The 20,486-nt window shown below is 35.7% G+C and overlaps 1 protein-coding gene across 1 annotated transcript in view; it reads left to right on the top strand.

Annotated features, from left to right (window-relative positions):
• KLRF2 (killer cell lectin-like receptor subfamily F, member 2) overlaps positions 1 to 20,281 on the top strand; it is a 21,453-nt gene extending 1,172 nt beyond the window's left edge. Inside the window, exons 2-6 of the mRNA XM_006903197.1 lie at positions 6,296 to 6,394; positions 11,713 to 11,760; positions 15,815 to 15,963; positions 17,198 to 17,310; positions 20,143 to 20,281. Of these exons, the coding sequence (XP_006903259.1) occupies positions 6,296 to 6,394; positions 11,713 to 11,760; positions 15,815 to 15,963; positions 17,198 to 17,310; positions 20,143 to 20,281 (548 nt within the window). The remainder of the gene's footprint in view (positions 1 to 6,295; positions 6,395 to 11,712; positions 11,761 to 15,814; positions 15,964 to 17,197; positions 17,311 to 20,142) is intronic.
• Positions 20,282 to 20,486: the final 205 nt, after the last annotated feature.

Here is a 20,486-nt window from a genome sequence, read left to right on the forward strand (position 1 = left end):
TGTTATATATATATAGTATAAATGTTATAAATATAGTATAAATGTTATATATATAGTATAAATGTTATAAATATAGTATAAGTGTTATATATATAGTATAAATGTTATAAATACAGTATAAATGTTATATATAGTATAAATGTTTTATATATATATAGTATAAATTCCACAAAAGTAATTGTTTAAGTATGTAAAAATATAAATATGTGTCATAATGATACCTAACCATATCTGAAGAATGTAAATCTAATGTTTTGGTAATTCACAATGTTTTACCATTTGCAAAGTATTGTCTTACACATTGGGTTTTTTCCAATCTTCAGAAAAGATCAGTGGACTTGGTATATCATTTGTAAATGAGAAAAAAAATGGAGATGGTAGCAATTTCTTGTGGCTACTTCTAAGGCTGCTATATCTAGGTTATTGAACTTTTTCTAATGATTGTTACAGTTCAAAATATTTCTCCCTAAGTTTAGCTCATCTAGGTTTTTGTTTGTTTGTTGTTTGAATGAATGAAGACAATTAGCACATAAATAATAAACTCCTAATCCAGGACACTACTGGCAGAAGTAAAGATTTGTTGATAATGACAGCAGGTCAGCCATAAGTACACTTGTTGAACAATCTCATGCATTTATTATCTTAGGTTCCCTTGTAGAGTGTTTTTTCCAAAGACTTTAAAAAAAATCTTTCAGATTAATTTATTTATCTAGATCATCTACTATTCTTCATTATTTATAAAAAAAGCAGGTAAGGTAAATAATATTTTGTATTAAATTATTCTTGACATACACCTAAATTCATTGTAAAAAGAGCAAGAACCACTTGGGGAATTACATATCTGATCTTTACTTCACCGGGGGACATTATCCCCACCCATAGCATCAGTAACAAAAAACCAATTCCCATGAAGTCAAACATATCTCCCACACTCCCGTGCATCTTTCTACTAAGCACCAATCTTATTGCTTTGCTGGGTCCAGAATCCAATATGATAGCTCACAGACCACATAGAATCATATTGGGGACATCAAAAGTTTATAATCTAATTTAATAAAAGAATACAGTGAAGATAGCTCCCAAAATGTGCACGCAGACACCTCAACCTTGAGCCTCAGGGCTCTAAGTGTTCCCAAGTTCTCAGTCCTTGGTTTTCCTCCCCAGTTGTTCTCAGTCCTGCCGATATTGGTTCCCAATCCCCTCCACAAAGTCCAAAATCACATCAATTCTCCAATTCAGTCATCACTCTTGCTGTCCTGAGACATGTCCTAAATTTCATTGGATTGGAAGAAGTCTCTCTTTTCTGGCTGGATGAAGAATTCCATCTCTTCTGGTGGGTGAAGAACTCCTTTCTCTGCCACTTCTCCTTGTTTTTGTTATGTACCTCGAGTAACCTGCAACCCATAGTGACCCTATGTACTGCAGCTCTGAACCCTGCTCTGTCCTGATCCAGTCTCGCTAATTCTAACACACCAATTCTTATTGTGCTAATCACTGTATCAATCCATCTCATCCAGGATCTTCCTCTTCTGTGCTGTCTGTCCACCTTTCCAAGCATGATGTCCTTCTCTAAGAACGCGTCTCTCCTGGACACCTACCACTAGAGCTCTTGAATTTATTGGCAAGACTACCCATTCCACTTATAGATTGTTGAGACTGGCTAATCTCTTTGTGAAATGGTAGTCAATCAATCTCCTTTAGATACCCCACTCTCAAAGTCCTGCCTATCTGCATTACAACATCAAATAAGGGCTAGAGGTAAAGTCCATATCCATATGTTATCAATAACATTTCCAGATAGAATTATCTAAGAAATTAGATTTAAATTTCATTTACTTGTATCATTATGTAATCTACTGGTCCAAGATTTTTGTTTTCTTGATATTAAGATTTTTCTTATTTGATTCTACAGTTTTTTATGGCTCTATCTCTTGTGGGTTCAAGTCAGTATTACTTGCTATGCATCAGAGAGCTGGATAATGACTAGGGATGATAGAAGGAGAGTTGATGCCTTTTAGTTGTGGTGTGAAGAAGAGTATTGAATATACCATGGACTGCTAGGAGAACAAACAAGTACATCCTTAAGAGGGTTAAATCAGGCTGCTCTTTGGAGACAAGGATTTTGAGGTTTCATTTGACATATTTTGGACATGTTACAAGGTGGGATCAGTTCTTGGAGAGGGCTGTTATGTTTGGGAGAGTAGAGAGCACAGGACAGGGGAAGACCTTCAATGAAATGGATTGATTCAGTCACTTGATTAATTGGATAGGTGTGTTAGAGACAATAAGATTAGCAATGGTTAGAGCAGGGTATAGGGCTGTTGTACATAGGGTTGCTATGAGTCGCAGGCGACTCGACAGCACATAACAACATCAACAACGACAACAATTATATTTCCTAGAGATTCCCATCTCTACTCAGTTGACTAGATTCTTCCTCAAGGCATTTCTAATGTTTGGGAGTTACAGGCTTTGAATTAAAAATTAATATTACTAAAAAAATTTAAAAAAATTAATCTTACTGATGTACCTGGCAAATTTCACAGGGAATCTTCTCATTGTTATCATTAAAACCCTAGACCAAAATGTCACAGTCCCATATACTTGAGTATGTTGTTTCTTCAGTTTGCTGTTGTTGCATTTTATACAGTCTTTTATTTGGTGTTATTTCTTTATTTATGTCACATGACAACTTGACTATGACCAATGGTCTCAATATCATGAAATAAGCATTTCCTTTTTGCTCATGATTCAATTTGATACAATGAAAACTAGAGATGTTGAAGTCAGATGGACTGGGTCAGACCTTTAATGCTACAGATTCAAGAGCATGATCAAGAGGAAATATTTTATAATTATTTTATGTATAATGTAGGAAACCTCCCTTGTACTGATTCTGTGTAGATGTTAATGGAATTAATTGACTATTTTTCTTTTAATTTATCATTACTTAACAAACAAATGGTAAGAGTCATGTAAAATCTACATATAGATACATAAGACATAAAATAGTATCGATTATATATATAACTGAAGAAAGGACAAAATGAGGTATAAAATAAGCTGAAATGTTTATTTGCTTCTAAGCTTCCTTTCATGATGAGATAAGGGTAACCTTACCAGTTATTCCACTCACATTATCTGTAAAATATACTCACACCTATGGTTTCTCATGGCACACATATGAGTAATATAATTAGCGTCCCTTCAAAAGTAATAACATGTTACCTACAACTAGGAGAAGATAAAATAGATGAATGGGTTCGTCTAAGAATCAAATCCCTATGCACATCAAAAAACTTCTCCACCAGGGTAAAAAGGGAAGTCACAGACTGGGAAAAAGTATTTGGTAATGACACATCAGATAAGGGACTTATATCCAGAATGTATAAAATACTTGAGCACCACAACAAGATAAAGGTAAATAATCCAATAGAAAAATGGGCACAGGATATGAACAGATCCTTCACCGAAGTAAACATTCAGATGGCTAACAAGCACATGAAGAAATGTTCCAAATCCCTAGCTCTAAGAGAGGTGCAAATAAGACAACTATAAGATATCATCTAACCCCAGTCAGAATAGCAACATTTAACAGAACAGCAAGCAATAAATGCTGGTGAGGTTGTGGAGAAACTGGAACCCTTATTGACTGTTGTTGGGAGTGTAAAATGGTGCAACCACTGTGGAAGGCGGTATGGCACTTTCTCGAAAAGTTGCAAATAGGGGAGCTCTGGTGGCCTAGTGGCAAGGAGCTGCAACTACAGTCCCAGAGGCGCACAGTTCGAATTCACCAGATGCTTTGCCGGGGAAGGAGGGACAATCTCCTCCTGTACCAGTCAGATCCAATTTGATGGTACACTCACACAAAATTAAAAAAAAAAAAAGTTGCAAATAGAGATACCATTTGACCCAGCAGTTCCACTACTGGGAATATACCCCAAAGAGACCATAACTAACATCCAAGCAGGTATATGCACATCCATGTTTACTGTGGTTTTGATCACAGTAACAAGGAGCTGGAAACAACCTAAGTGCCCATCAACAAATGAATGGATAGAGAAGCTATGGTATATTCACACAATGGAATACTAAGCTGCACTGAAAAGCAAAGAATTCATGCAATATTATTAAAAATGGGTGACCCTGGAGGACATTATGCTGACTGAAGTATCTCAGTCACAAAAGGACAAATACTGCATGGTGCCACTGTTGTAAAACAGGACTGACATCGGGATGGGGGGAGACTGAGAAAGACAGGTTAAATAATGTATACTGCATTGAAACAGATGAGGGAGAAAACTGTCTAAAAAGGATATGTGATTAGGTATTTTTGTCACGACGGGAGTCCAGAGCAAAGGCTATATGGTGGAGTGGACCTGGGGGAGAGTTTGCAAAACAATGAAAGAATTTTTGTTTTACTTTTACAAGAGGGTAGTGCACTAGGGAGGAGGGTTGGAAGGGAAGAAAAGTGCAACAATGAATGAATGGAAATCCAAAGTCTCTGTACATTTTTACTGAAATTAATAATAAATTTTAAAAAATGTGTATGAATTCTGTATGTAAATTAGATGAAATAAAAATAAATTTAAAAAAAACTTACACAGAGAAAATCAAACAAAACAAAAGTAATAACATGTTAAATATCAGGTTCTATGTATAGATGATGTGTTAATTACACATCCATGTACCTAGGGTAAATATCTCTTTATAAAAGTATAAAATTGTATTTCAAGTACACTCAGATAAACAGATCCGTTGACTTTTGTTTGACCAGAGGAAATACACAAAGGTAATGGAAACAAAAATGAAACCTATTTTAAACTTACGCAGTGATATAGGCAATTGGATATTATATTTCAGAAGTTTTACTACATATAGCAAATCATATGTGTGGCTAGAAATATAATGAGGCTAATTAAGTTAATTTAAATAAAACATCTATTTGCTGTTTCATCTTGAGAAATAACACCTTTTATGAAGCTGTTCTTATCTTTATTAAGATATAGTATTTGTGAAACGTACAACCAAAGTAACTAAATTAAATGCTTCTTAGCTGAACAGCAAAATAAATAAATAAATAAATAAATAAATAAATAAATAAATAAATAAATAAATAAATAAATTGGGACTAATGGAAAATTGGCTAGAAGCCATCTAGATTGGGATAATTTTCTATGATATAATTGAGTAGTCCATATAATTATTACACCACATATGAAAGGAAACTATTTCTAATTTTGTTTGTAGAAAGATTATATATGTCTAACTTATTGAAAAGTGCTAACAAATGGAAGAAAGTAAATAAAATTCAAAGAGGATAAATTTTTTAACCTCTGTTTACTCCTCTCAAAAGAGTCCTCAAGGACCATAGGTTCTATATAAGCATGATTACATGGAGATCAAAGTTGCTACATCATTCCTATCTGCAAAGAAAAAGCCAAGTATGAAAAATTATCCTAAGAAATAGAATATATCATGTATAAAAGGTGAAATAGCATGTTGAATAATCTTAGAACAGTAACCAGTAAATGACACAACCTAAGTAAATGCTTCTTTCTCTCTCATTTCTCAGTTTATTTTAAGAATATATATAACTAAGCATAAACATTTATCTTTATGAAAAATTTAACACATCAATTGTTTCCAAGTCATTCCTACCATGAAATAATCAATGAAGAAACAATGACACAATGTCAAACATTAGGTCTTGTCTTGCAGTAATTAAACACTTTGCAGCTAACTAAAAAGTTACTGGTTTAAACCCTAGTATGAATTCTCTTGAAGAAAGATACAGCGGTAAACTTCAACAAAGATTTACAGCCTTGAAAAATTCTAAGGGCCAGTAATACTCTGTCCTATCACTCACGGAGTCAGGAGCAACTCTAGTATGAGACCACTGTGTTTTTTAATAGTAGTTTAAGTATTTTTTATTATTGTACTAGTTTATTTACAAAATTCACATACATTGTTTTTCAGACCCAGTTCCACAAGGACAAATATTGTACTATTATTGTAGAATGTGTATGAGGATTGGGGTGTGGGGTTGTGGAAGAAGAAGGATGAGGATGTGCAGGGACGGGGACATTAAACATGGGATTGTACAATTTGATGGGGGAGTGAGGAAAATTTGAAGAATCTGGTAGCTTAATTTTTTAATTACCAACTGATCATAAATTAGAATATATCATCTAAAATAAGCAATGATTTTTTTTTGTAATTTAAAAAAAACCTTGGAATATGTTTATAAAATAATTATAAATTTAAAATTCATTAAAAATTCTCAACATTTCAGACTTTGCTTGGTATCCACAATGTTATTGTCTCATGATAATATTTGGATGTGTTGGGATCCTTGCTTTCATGACAATAATAATTGGCCTGGACTACCAGAGTAAGTAATGAATTATTATTTATTTGTGTATTTTTGGAAGACTAAATATTTTTCTTAAAACCTCTTAATACTGACACCAACTAATTATTGTAGTCTAACACTGAAACAGAAATTGTAAGTTATACGAATACTGTTGAAATCATTGTATATTTACAAAAAAGTAACATATTTCAAATTATAAATGAAAACATTAATTTTAAACTCAAACCATAACTCTTCAATATGTATACTGAACAGATAATTCAAGAAATTGAACTACATGAGGTACAAGCCTGGCACTAGAATTTGTAGGAAAACTTATCAACCATCTGTGATATACAGATAGCACAACATTGTCTAGAGCAAATAAGAATTGAAACACTGTTGAAGCTCAAATGATAAGCCCTTCAGTACAGATTGCAACTAACTACCAAGAAAACAAAAATCTTCATTGTTGTTGTTGTTGTTGTTGTTATGTGCCGTTGAGTCTTTTGAGACTCATAGCGACCCTATGCACAACAGCCCTAAACCCTGCTCTATCCTGCGCCAACCGCACTGCCTCTGACATGCCCATCCCGATTACCCCAGTCACCGAATCAATCCATCTCATAGAGGGTCTTCCCCTCCTGCGCTGTCCCTCCACCCTCCAAAGCATGATGTCCCTCTCCAAGGACCCATCCCTCCTGGCAACATGTCCAAAGTATGTCAGACGAAGCCCCAGAATCCTTGCCTCCAAGGAGTAGCTTGGTTTAATCCTCTCCAAGATGAATCTGTTTGTTTTCCTGGCAGTCCATGGTACATTCAGTACTCTTCTCCAGCACCACAGCTCAAAAGCATCCACTCTCCTTCTGTCCTCCCTAGTCATTGTCCAACTCTCTGATGCATAACAAGCGATTGCAAAGACCATGGCCTGTATCAGTCGCACCTTAGTCTCCAGAGAGACACCGTTGCTCCTGAGTACTTTACAGAGGTCCCTAACAGCAGACTTTCCCATCGCGATATGCTTTTTGATTTCCTGACTGCTGGTGCCAAGAGTGTTGACTGTGGAGCCGAGCAAACTGAAGCTGTGAACAATCTCAATCTCTTCGTCATCCATCCTGACGTTGCCAATCGGTCCAGTGGCGAGAATCTTTGTCTTCTTGACATTGAGCCTCAGTCCATACTGAAGGCTGCAGTCCTTGACCCTTCGCAGCAAGTGCATGAGGTCCTCCTCAGTTTCAGCAAGCAGGGTTGTGTCATCTGCATAACGCAGATTGTTAATAGATCTTTCACCAATCCTGATGCCACAATTCTCCTCATAGAACCCAGCCTCTCGGATAATCTGCTCTGCATACATGTTGAAAAGGTATGGAGACAGGATGCATCCCTGGCGTACACCCTTCCCAATTTTGAACCATGCAGTGTTACCCTGCTCTGTTCTGACTACTGCCTCTTGGTCCAAGTATAGGTTTCACATTCACACAATTAAATGTTCTGGGATTCCCATTCTTCTCAGAGTCAGCCAGTTTGTTATGATCCGCACAGTCAAATGCCTTTGCATAATCAATGAAACACAGATTCTTCTGGTATTCTCTGCTTTCAGCCAAGATCCATCTAACATCAGCAACAATATCCCTAGTACCATGACCCCTTCTAAACCCAGCCTGGACTTTCGGCAGTTCTCTGCTGATGTGCTGTTCTAATCGTTTTTTGGATAATCTTCAGTAGAATCTTGCTTGCATGTGAAATCAATGACACTGTTCTGTAGTTTCCACACTCAGTTGGGTCACCTTTCTTTGGAATGGGAACAGATATGGATCTCTTCCAGTCAGTTGGCCAAGTGGTTGTTCTCCAGATTTCTTGGCACAACTTGGTGAGCACATCCAGGGCAACATCTGTAATCTGAAATACTTCAATTGGTATACCATCTATTCCTGGGGCCTTATTTTTTGCTATTTCCTTCAAAGCAGCTTGAACTTCTTCCTTCATCACCATAGGCTCTTGCTCATATGTTATTTCTTTAAATTCCTCCGTATCTTCATAATGGAACTATTTACTTAATATCATCATCATATGAATGTAGGAGAAAATTTTTTCAATCTCTTTGAGGCTCTTCTTCTCTTTGGATGGCACTTCATTTTTTGAAGCATGATGTCCTTTTCTAGGATTGGCTTCTATGTATATTGAAATTGTTGTTGTTGTTGTGTACCATCAAGTCAAAACCTATCCATAACTAACCCTCCAGCAGATGTTCAAGGCCAGTTTTTAATTACACAAGAGGAGACTTCCCATCCTTCTTGCAAGGATTATGTAGTGAATTTGAACTGTGTGCCTTCAGAATTGCAGTGCAGTACCCTAATTTACATAGAGAGGATTTGTGACATGAAATATAGTTTTCAATTGTTTTGATGTTGAATAAGAGAGTAGTATACTGATTAGTCACTCTCATACCTAGACACTACAAAATAAATCTTATCTGTTTTCTGTTTCAAAAATTTGGGTTAGCCAGTTAAATATTTAACAGCATAAAGCAAGACAGAAAAGTTTCAAAAAAATAGTATTTATAAGAGGATATCTGTGACAAAAAAGAAATAAACAAAGGAAAAACAAAAAATGTGTGTCAAGGAAGGAGCAGTTGTGGTTCAGTGGTAGAATTCTCACCATTTTTATGGAGACAAGTGCAATGTACAGTCAAGAAATCTTATGTATACCTATCACTCCTTTGTCAGTTGAGGCTTACATAGCATTACAAATAAAACTGGACATGTTTCAATGGAGTTTTCACTCTCAAATGAACGAGGAAGACCTGGAAATTGGAAAATCAGTCAATGAAAACCTTACGGATCTCAATCCACAAACATTCACGTGGGTGATGAGGCCTGCCAACATTTTATTCAATAGATTATGGGATAGTCATAAGTTGAAGCCCACTTAATAGCATCAAACAACAAAATGCCCAGGCAAAAATGATGTCTCTTCATAGTTTTCCAGTAAAAGAGATCAAAGATAAAGGCAGAGTATAAAAAAAAAGGCACATAAATAATAGAAGACAAATTTCAGGGGGTTTAAAAAAACACAAACAAACAAATAAAGCAAGATTTTCCACTTATTTCTCCCATTCATAAAAGTGAAGAAAGTTTAGAACAGGATAAAAGAATTAGATAGAAAGGTATATAGATAGCAAGATATATGATAGATATTCTTTGATGCAGTCAAATTAATAACTAACTGTAGTGACTCTATATATAACAGAACAAAACATTGCAAATAGATATTAATCTTCATATTTATAATTAAGGACATCAATTTAAAAGAAAACAATAGAACAACCAACATAAACAAATCTATAACACTTAAAGCCTTTAAAAAAATGTTAATGTTCTTTCAAAGAAAAGAGAAACAAATGTTATTAGATTGTTTTTAATTTATATATATATACATATATACATATACATACATACATTCATATACATATATGGATGGTGAAGAGATTGAGATTGTTCACAGCTTTAGTTTGCTTGGCTTCATAGTCAACAGTCTTGGCACCAGCAGCCAGGAAATTAAAAGGCACATTGCCATGGGAAAGTCTGCTGTTAGGGACCTCTCCAAAGTACTGAAGAGCAATGGTATCTCTTTGGAGACTAAGGTGCATCTGATATAGGCCATGGTCTTCGCAATCACCTGTTATGCATCAGAAAGTTGGACAATGACCAAGGAGGATAGAAGGAGAATTGATGCCTTTGAGCTGTGGTGCTGGAGAAGAGTATTGAGAGTACCATGGACTGCTAGGAAAACAAACAGATTTGTCCTGGAAAGGGTTAAACCGGGTGGCTCCTTGGAGGCAAGGATTCTGAGGCTCCGTCTAACATACTTTGGACATGTTGTGAGGAGAGACCAGTCCTTAGAGAGGGACATCATGCTTGGGAGGGTGGAGGGACAGCACAGGAGAGGAAGGCCCTCTATGAGGTGGATTGATTCAGTGACTGGGATAATTGGGATGGGAGTGTCAGAGACAGTGCGATTGGCACAGGACAGAGCAGAGTTTAGGGCTGTTGTACATAGGGTCGCTATGAGTCGCAGGCGACTCGACGGCACATAACAACAACAACAACTATATATATATACTGTTTTTGGAAGCAACAGTGACATCCACTTCCTAAACAACATGCTTCTGGAAATTCTATAAACTTTGATAAATATTGATAGTTATAGAAAGGCTTCAGGCCTTTCACTCATGGAATTGCTATGAATCATGCTCGACTCAATGGCAATCAACAATAACAACAACAATAACAATACTAGTTTATTAACAGAGTTTGTAAGTAAGCACTATTTTTTCCCACCAGATATTTCCCATTTCCTTTACTTACCCCTCTCTTCACCATCAGATTGTGCTACCCTATTATCCCCTTGCCCGTCCTCGCCCCTCTGTTTCTATCCCTCCCCCTTTGGGGAAGGATAGTTTTAGTAGTTATCTTTCTAGTTCTACAAAAATGGTCTTATATAGTAGTTATCCTCATGGACTGAGTTAGTTTACTTGTAAAAATATTCTCCAGTGCCTCCTCAGTTAGGTAGTGATTTTCTAAATCATTGCTCCTATTCCAAATGGGTTCCCCCCCTCCCAGTCAGTAGATTTTCTTTTCACTCTATTGGCAATTGTTTTTGATGCGCACAGGGATTTAATCTTTAGGTGGTCCCATTCATCAACTTTATCCTCTCCAGATTGTGGATTTCTGGCTATATTTAGCAGTCTCTTTTAATATCAGATTTTTTAAAATGCAAAAGCAATATTGGAATAATGCCTTCAAAGTTGTGATCAAATTTGTAGTTATATCCATGTATTCTTTTGGAAAAAGAAAAGATCTCTGATCCTTACAGGGTAAAGGTAGCTCAAGAATGTAATGAAGAAACCCCTCAGCATAACTCTTCCAAGAATGTAATTAGTTCATTTTACAGGAAAATAATTTATTTTTATTAAAATAATGCAACTAAGATGCTGCAAGAATGTAATTATTTGATTTTTTTAAAGAGTTTTTTGTTTATCTTTTTTTGGTTTGCAAAAATAGAAGTATCTTTATTTTAAAAAGCCACGGGAAAAAATAGAATATGCAAAATATAAAAGTTCATAAATTACTTCTGTGGATGAATATATTATTTTAAGTTGTAATGATTACCATGGAAGAAAGGAAAATGGAAGTAATCAAAGTGTTAATTCTGAAGTTAAAGAGTAGGATAAAAACAATAGAGATTCTTTTAATATTTCTGGTATTGTTTTAATTTGTGCTAATATTTTTCGCATGCATGTACATTGTTTTTAATTTTTTACTTCTTCTCATTTTATCTTTTTGCCCTGAATATAGATAAAAAAATGGATTTCCTTCAAAATGTAAATAGCAGCAATGTGGCAGGTAATGTTTTCTTTTTTTATTTCTAGTCTGCTATTTTTAGGGGAGAACTTAGTTTTGCACCCTTCTTTTCTCCATTCACATTATACAAAAAGCTAACATCACTGAGAAGAAAAGTATGGGAATAGACAGAGTATACCCTTCCCAAATACATGGATGAAACAGGAAGAAAGATTACTAGAGTCATTGCAAAACAAGGGAAAACAATGTATTGGTAGATTATTTAAAAGAGAGGGAGAGAGAGAGACTGATCGTGACTTCCTATCACATCTAACTTACCAGACACTTTTTGAGTACTCACTAGCAGAAATGAAGCATAATGGTTTGACTACAATGGTAAGAGTATGAGCTTAAATAGAGATTTCGATTAACTAGCCTCATGATTAACGAAAATTCATATTATCTCTCATGCTTTCAAATGGGAATAGTAATAACTACTTCATAGAATCTTTTATGTAGATTAAATTAACTAAGTACAGAAACATATACGTGCAGTGACTAACAGCATGGGATATCAAGTCAAAGAAACTGGGTTGGAATTTATAACTTTAGAGAATTAATATAATTCCTATGTGCCTCTTTTTCTTCATCTGTAAAGTGGGATTATAACATTTATTTTATTCTATCATGACAGTGAAGAGAAATAGCATAATGAATCTTTATGTACTTTTCAACCAATCCATTCCCTTTCAGTGAATTTGGACTCTTGACAATCCTGCATTGGGCTTCCAAGGCTAGGTGCCTTTTTAGAGACAGAAACTGACTCAAATCTTTCACAGAGCATGTAGTGGATTTGAAATACCAACATTTACGTTAGCCAGCTTGTGCCATTGAGTCACTTGTGACTTACAGCAACTCTATGCACAATAGCTCTGACCCCTGTCCTGTCCTGAATCAATCTCAGACTTCAATACTCCTGCCCTATGCTAGTCTATCTTATCCAGGGTCTTCCTCTCCAGTACTATCCCTCCACCCTTCCAAGCATAATGTCCTTTTCCAAGGATTGGTCCCTCCTGGCAACATGCCCAAAGTATGTGAGACAGAGCTTCAAAATCTTCCAGAGACTGACTTGGTTTTACCCTTTCCAGGACAGACTTGTTTGTTCACTTGTCAGTCCACGAAATATTCAATACTCTTTTCCAGCACTACAACTCAAAGATACCAATTCTTCCTCTGTCATCCTTATTTGTAGTTCAACTGTCTGATGCATAGCCAGTAATTTCCAAGACCACAGCCTGGATCAGGTGTACCTCAGTCTCTAGACTGATATTGTTGCTCTTCAATACTCTGGAGAGGTTCCTGACAGCAGACTTCCCTAATCCAATTTGTCTTTTGGTCTCTTGGCTATTGGTTTCAACAATATTGATTCTGTATTTAAGTAAGCTGAAATTGTTAACAATCTCAATTTCTCCTATCATGTTACTGCAATTGGCCCAGTGATGAGAATCTTTCCTGGTGTTGAGCTTAAAACTCATACTGAAGATTGCAGTCCTTGATCTTTTGCAGCAGATGCTTCAGGCCTTCCCCTATTTCAGCAAGCTATCTGGATAATGCAAATTGTTGATGAGTCTTCCTCCAATCCTGATGTCACATTCTTCTTCATAAAGTTAGGCTTCCTGAATGATATGTTCCGCATATAGATTGAAAAGGTATGAAGACAAGATGCATCCCTGACATACTCCTTTCCTGATTTTGAACCACGCATATGTTTCCTTGTTCTGTCCTGATGATTGCCTCCTCGTTCAAGTATAGGTTTCTTGCGGGCACGATCAACTGTTCTGGGATTCCAATTCTTCTCGAGGTTAGTCACAATTTGTTGTGATCCACACAGTCATCAAATGCCTTTGTCAATGAAACACAGATAGACATTGTTCTGGTACTCTGCTTTTAGCCAAGATCTATTATGATATTGGCAATGATTTCCCTAAAACCCGTGACCTCTTTGAGTATTTCTCTGGTCATGCACTGTTCTAGTCATTTTTGGATAATCTTCAGTAAGATTTTGCTTGTGTGTAATATTACTGATATTGTTTGACAATTTCCACACTCTGTCAGGTCATCCATTTTTTTTGAAAGGGAGTAAATATTAATCTCTTCCATTCAGCTGGCACTGTAGCTGTCCTCCAGATTTCTTGGCACCACTGGTGAGCACGTCCAGGGAAGCATCTGCTTGCTGAAATATACCTATTGGTATTTCATCAATTCCTGGGGCCTTGTAAACAAACCCACCTAGGGTAATGGGGTTAGGTGTGTTAGAGACAATGAGGTCAGCTCAGATTAGAGCAACATTCAGAGCTGTTGCACGCAGTCATTATGAGCTGCAAGTAACTCAACAGCACATAATAACATTAATAATCACAAATACATAAAAAATTATTTTTCATCATTTACTCACCATCATTCTCTCGAACTGTATTATCTTAAAATAATGACTACATAGCCTACATTTTTATAGTTAAGCATTCCAGCTTGTCATTATTAATTTAAGAATTTCTTTTGTCTGACTGAAGTATAATATAAATATAACTCATATTATTTTTTTCTTTCTTTTATTAATTTCAATGAACATCTACAGAGACTTTGGATTTCCATTCATTCATCATTGCACTTTTCTCCCCACCCACCCCACCCCCACCCCCAGTTTGCTCTTCTCCTTGAAAAGTAAAAGAAAAACTCCTTCATTGGTATATAATCCCCCCGCACACCCCCATCCCCATCCCCACCCCAAGTATACTCCACTCTGCAACCCTCATTCCAGACTCTTATGATAATCATAATGCCCTAAAATATATTGCTTTTTAACTATTCTTTCCCTCATCAGCTTCAATGCAGTGAACATAATTTATCAAGTTTTTTTCAGTCTTACCCGCACCCTGATGTCAGCCTCATTCTACAACAGTGGCACCATATAGTATTTGTCCTTTTGTAACTGAGATACTTCACTCAGCATAATATCCTCCAGGGTCACCAATTTTGAGTAATATTGCATGAGTTCCTTGTATTTCAATGCAGCGTAGTATTCCATTGTGTGAATATACCACAGCTTCTCTATCCATTCATTTGTTGATGGGTACTTAGGTTGTTTCCAACTCCTTGCTATTGTGAAAAAAGCTGCAATAAATGTGGGTGTGCATATATCTGCTTGGATGTCAGTTATGGTCTCTTTAGGGTATTTTTCTAGTAGTGGAATTGCTGGGTCAAATGGTATCTCTATTTGCAACTTTTTGAGAAAGCGCCACATCGCTTTCCACAGTGGTTGCACCATTTTACACTCCCACTAACTATGAATAAGGGTTCCAGTCTCTCCACAATCAATATGTACATCTATTATCCCATTGTCTGTGAGTTGGGACTCTGGGTACAGTTTTTCTAAATTCAAACTTAAATTGCTGTGGGGTTAGAACAGTCTTGGAGTTTTCCCTCTAGTCGGTTTCCAGAGGTTATAAATCACACAGAAATTGCTCATCTTTCTCCTGCAGAGAATTTGGTGGTTTTCAACAACAATGAAGACATTTATATAGTAAGATTTTTCTTTCAAGGTTAATAATAAACTATTGAGAGCCCTGGTGGCCCAAGGTTTGACTGCTGACCGAAAAGGCAGTGCTTTCTAAATTCACCAGTCATTATTTTCCTTTCTCAGTGGGAGAAAGATGAGACAATCTTGTCTGTAAAGACTTAAAGCCTTGGGAACCTTTGAGGGACATTTCAATGTTGTCCTAAAGGGTCAAAAGGAATCAAAGTCAACTCAATGGTATTGGATTCATTTGGTTTTCTTTACTTGTATTTATGTTTATTCAATGAACTATTGGGAATTTATATGTTTGCATTTTGTAAATACGCAATTTAGTATTCAAGAACTTAAACTTTTGTTCACCCCAGTAGCTTAAAATCATGCCCTCTTTCTAGGAAATATTCAAATTAATGAATTCATTTCGTCATGGATGGAACTGTCTTTTAATGCCAAGAAATGGCTTGGCACATGTTTATTTATCAGTCAATACTATTTTCTACTATCTTCTCAATAGCACTTAATTTTCCTTCCTTCATTTTTCCTCAGGAAGTAATTTTACATGCCCAAACCACTGGCTGTTGAACCAAGAGAAATGCTACTGGTTTTCAACTTCCTTTAAAACTTGGAAAGAGAGCCAACTTGATTGTAAAAATCAGCAAGCACACTTGCTGGTGATTCAAAATTTGGATGAGCTGGTGAGAAATTTTAAAAAGAGGATGCAGGATTTCAAGGAAGAAATGCTAGTTACAAGCTTATTTCCTAATATAATATGGGTGATTTGAAGCGAGGGCTGCTGAACATTTATTTGTTAGCCATAGTATCTCTCTGTAAGTGCTCTAGAAATTCAGAGAGACTTCACTAGTAACAAACTATAGAAATGATCCTGGAAAGTATAGCCATAAAATAGTGAAGATTTTTTTAGTTAAAAAAAAAATAAACTATTATTTAGGAAACAAGAGATGTATTATTTGCCATTTCATCACTATCTAACACAATTCCTTCCTCTACGTGAGACTTCAAATTTTAAAAAAACCACAAAAACACAACACCTAACACAACAACGAATACACCATTTTCCTTTTTTAAAATTAATTTTATGAACATTTACAGAGATTTTGGATTTCCATTCATTCATTGTTGCACTTTTCTCCTTGCTCCCTCCCCCAGTTCACTCCTCTCTTTGAAAAGCAAAAGAAAAATTACTTCATTGGTATACTTGGTATACAATCCTCCTCCCCCCTCGCCCCAAGTACACTCCACTATGCAACTTAATTCTGTACTCTTGTGATAACCATAATACCCTATCATATATCACTTTTAAACTGTTCTCTGCCTCATCTGTTTCAATGCAGTATACATAATTTATCTAGTTTTTCTCAGTCTTACCACAAGCAGGATGTCAGTCCCATTCCACAACAGTGGCACCATGCTGTATTTGTCCTTTTTGTGACTGAGATATTTCACTCAGCATAATGTCCTCCAAGGTCACCAATTTTGAATAATATTGCATGTGTTCCTTGTTTTTCAATGCAGTGTAGTATTCCATTGTGTGAATATACCACAGCTTCTCTATGCATTCATTTGTTGATGGGCACTTGGGTTGTTTCCAACTCCTTGCTATTGTGAACAAAGCCTCAATAAACATGGGTGTGCATATGTCTGCTTGGATGGTGGTTAAGGTCCCTTTAGGGTATATTCCCAGTAGCGGAATTGCTGGGTCAAATGGTATCTCTATTTGCAACTTTTTGAGAAAGGGCCACACCACTTTCCACAGTGGTTGCCCCATTTTACACTTATACCAAAAGTGAATAAAGGTTCCAGTTTCTCCACAACCTCCCCAGCATTTGTTGCTTGCTGTTCTGTTAAATGTTGCTATTCTGACTGGGATGAGATGATATCTCATAGTTGTCTTGACCATGTTCTCTATAGGCTTTCATACAGAGCAAATTAAAACCTGGACACTTTGGATGGGTTGGACTATATGTTACACACCAAGGAAATCGTTGGACCTGGATAGACGAACACCTTTTAATTCCACAATTGTAAGTAAATTACTTAGTATGTATTTGTCTGTTTTGTTCTATTTATACCGAAATATTTATAAATTAGTCTTGCTTGCTTTCAGACTTCTCTCCCTTCAGTATGATTTCTCTCTTCTAGATTTTCTTTTCATTTTCATTCCTATCTCTCACCTTCTGTTCCTCCCCTTATTTCTTTTCTTCACCTCTCAACATTCATTAGTGTTGACAAATGGGGAAAATTATGGAAGCCAAAAGTGAATTATCGTGGTGTCTGTCATTACATGTCACCAAGTTGATATCAACTTATAGTGAACCTTAAGCACAATAAACTTAAACACTGCCTAGTCAATCCTAAGCCAACCTCACAGTAATGGTTGTTTAGTCCCATTATTGGAGCCAGTGTTGAGCCAGCCTATTTGTCATTGATCCTATACTTTGGTTAGAAAGATGTCTTTATTTAGGGACTGTTGTTGTTAAGTGCCGTCAAGTCACAGGCGATTCATAGCGACCCTATAAAGAAGAGTCCTCAACACTTGTACGTCTTTCATCCTCTCTCCAGGTTCATAGAGTTTTCCGGAGCCAAGCTATTATGGAAGTGGATACCACTCCTGCTTCCAAGCTTGTTTTAATCAGGGAGCTCCGCCCCACACTGTCCGCATTGGGTAACCAACCATTAATGCATTTGACACATTAGTGTCACAGTGTTCAGCCTCAGAGCAACCACAAGTTACTTCTTTAGGGACTAGCCTTGCACAATAAGACATCTGAAATTTGTGAAACAAAGTTTCCCTATCCTCAATTGTAAGGAGAATTTTGGCTGCACTTCATCAAAGATAATAATTTTCTTGTTCTTTTTGACAGTCATGCCATGGTCAATATTTTTTGCCAACACCAAAATTCAAAGATTAATTTTTATTCAGTCTTATTCATACTCAGGCTTCATATATATCTGAAACTACTGACAATATCTGGCTTGAGTCAGATATCACTTAATCCTCAATGGGACATCCTTGCTCTTCGTCCTTTAAAAAGGTCTTTCCAACTGTTTTGTTCAATGCAAGTTACCATCAGATCTATTGACTACTGCTTTTATCAGCATTGATTATGGCTCAAGTAAAATTAAATTCTCGACAATTTCAATCCTTTTTTTTTATACTTTTCATGTTCATGTTTATTGTTTCAGTTGTGAAGATTTTTGTTTTCTTTATTTTGAGATAAAACCTATGCTGAAGGATATGATCTTTCAGTCATTCCTCTGTTAGTTTGTCATACTATGGTGACGGTTGTATTGCTGTGGTCTTGAAAACTATGCCATCAATATTTTAAATATGAGTAGGCTCAATCTTAGGCAGTTCTGACGGCCTATTGGTTAGAAGCTCTACTAAAGGCTTACTTTTAGAAAGCAGCAGCTGCTCCACAGGAGAAGGATGGGCAATCTTCTCCCATGCCATTTATTGCCTCCAAAACCTACTAGGGAGTCATCTATAGGTTAGTTACCATTCAGCAGCATGTAACAAGATTCAACCATTATGGTCTGATTTCAGTAGAGCCTCCAGATGGAGACAGTCTGGGAAACAGAACTAGTCACAAACTTCTGAAATACTTGGTCAATGAAAACTTTGACTCCTTATTGTTATGTGCTATCAATTCAGAACAAACTTACAACTGATCTTCCAATGGGTTTTCAGAGCTTGTAAATAGTATGTAAAAATATCACCCCTTCCTGCAAAACAAAACAAAACAAAACCCCAAAAAGAATATCACTCGGCTTGTGGTATTTGATTGTATGCTTTTGGGGTAGCAGCAAAACTCCTTAACCACTTATCTATATGAGCGCAATAAGAGCAAAATATTAATTCTTCAAGAAGTAATAATGATTTAAAAAAATTTTAATTCACTTAAGCCACTTAAAATAATTTACATACCTATTTTCTAGATGACAAATGCAGAAAGAGCATTCATCTGTACATTTTAAAAAATCTGCAATATATAGATTTCTTGAATCAAGCTTGAAACTGCAAATCCTAATTTGAATCCTTAGAAAACCCACATAACATATATTTAAAATATATTATCTATGTTGCAATAGCTTTGAAATGTTCCATATTTTTATATGACAAACATAAGTTAATGCACGTATGAGTATCCACTCGTAAGATTAGTAAGCATTTGTTATTTTTGGTGATGAGGAAAAAATAAGTTACGTGAGTGAGTATGAAGTTTTGTACACTTTGCTGAATGTAAACTCTCACTAAGATGTACAAAGACACTTTTATCTAGAGTTGTATATGCATACTTTTCAACAGTCAATATCTATCTATCATCTATCTATCTATCTATCTATCTATTTATCTATCTATCTATCCATCTATCTACCTACCTATCATCTATGCACATATATATGTATTTGGATATATGGATGTAGGTGTTTTTGTTATTATATATACATATATACATGTAGGGTGTTATATGCATATTTATATACATGTATATATAAGTACATTGACTAAATCTCTCAGTTTAAAGACTAAAGTACATCTGATCCAAGCCATTGTATTTTCAATTGCTTAATATGCATGTGAAAGTTTGACAGTTAAAAAGTTAAACCAAATAAGAATTTTGTTATTGGTGAAGAACATGAACATTTGACTGGTGGAATTATGTATTATGGATATTGAAATTACTGTTATAGACTAAAATATGCATGAATGGTTGAAAATTATAATTATAGACTAATATATTTCTTAGTTTTCCCTCAAATAATAATAAAAGAAATAAAAAATAAAATACAAACAACACAAAATACTACCATGATTTTCTCATCCTGGAAACTATCTCCTTTATCTTCCCCAGGTTCCCGGTGATTGGACCAACTGATCACAATAGCTGTGCAGTCATAACAGGAAGTCAAGTGTATTCTGAAGACTGTAACTGCAAATTTAATAGCATTTGCCAGAAAGATGCTGTCAAATTCACATCTTCCAATGTGTAACCAATGATGTGTCAATTTACAACAAAACAAAGAATCACTTTTCAGCTTGAAGTAGAGAGAAGTATCAAAGTTTGGGTTATTTTCAAGAAAATGTCTAATAATTTACTGATAAAAAGCATAATTAAAATAGCAGCAATATTTTTCTCTTAAACTGGCTAAAGATTTACTTTCTTTACAGAATTCTTGCCTGATTTTTTAATGGAGA

Source organism: Elephantulus edwardii, unplaced genomic scaffold (genome assembly GCF_000299155.1).
Source record: "Elephantulus edwardii isolate Elephantulus edwardi_28Jun2011 unplaced genomic scaffold, EleEdw1.0 scaffold00533, whole genome shotgun sequence".
Taxonomy (NCBI): Eukaryota; Metazoa; Chordata; class Mammalia; order Macroscelidea; family Macroscelididae; genus Elephantulus; species Elephantulus edwardii.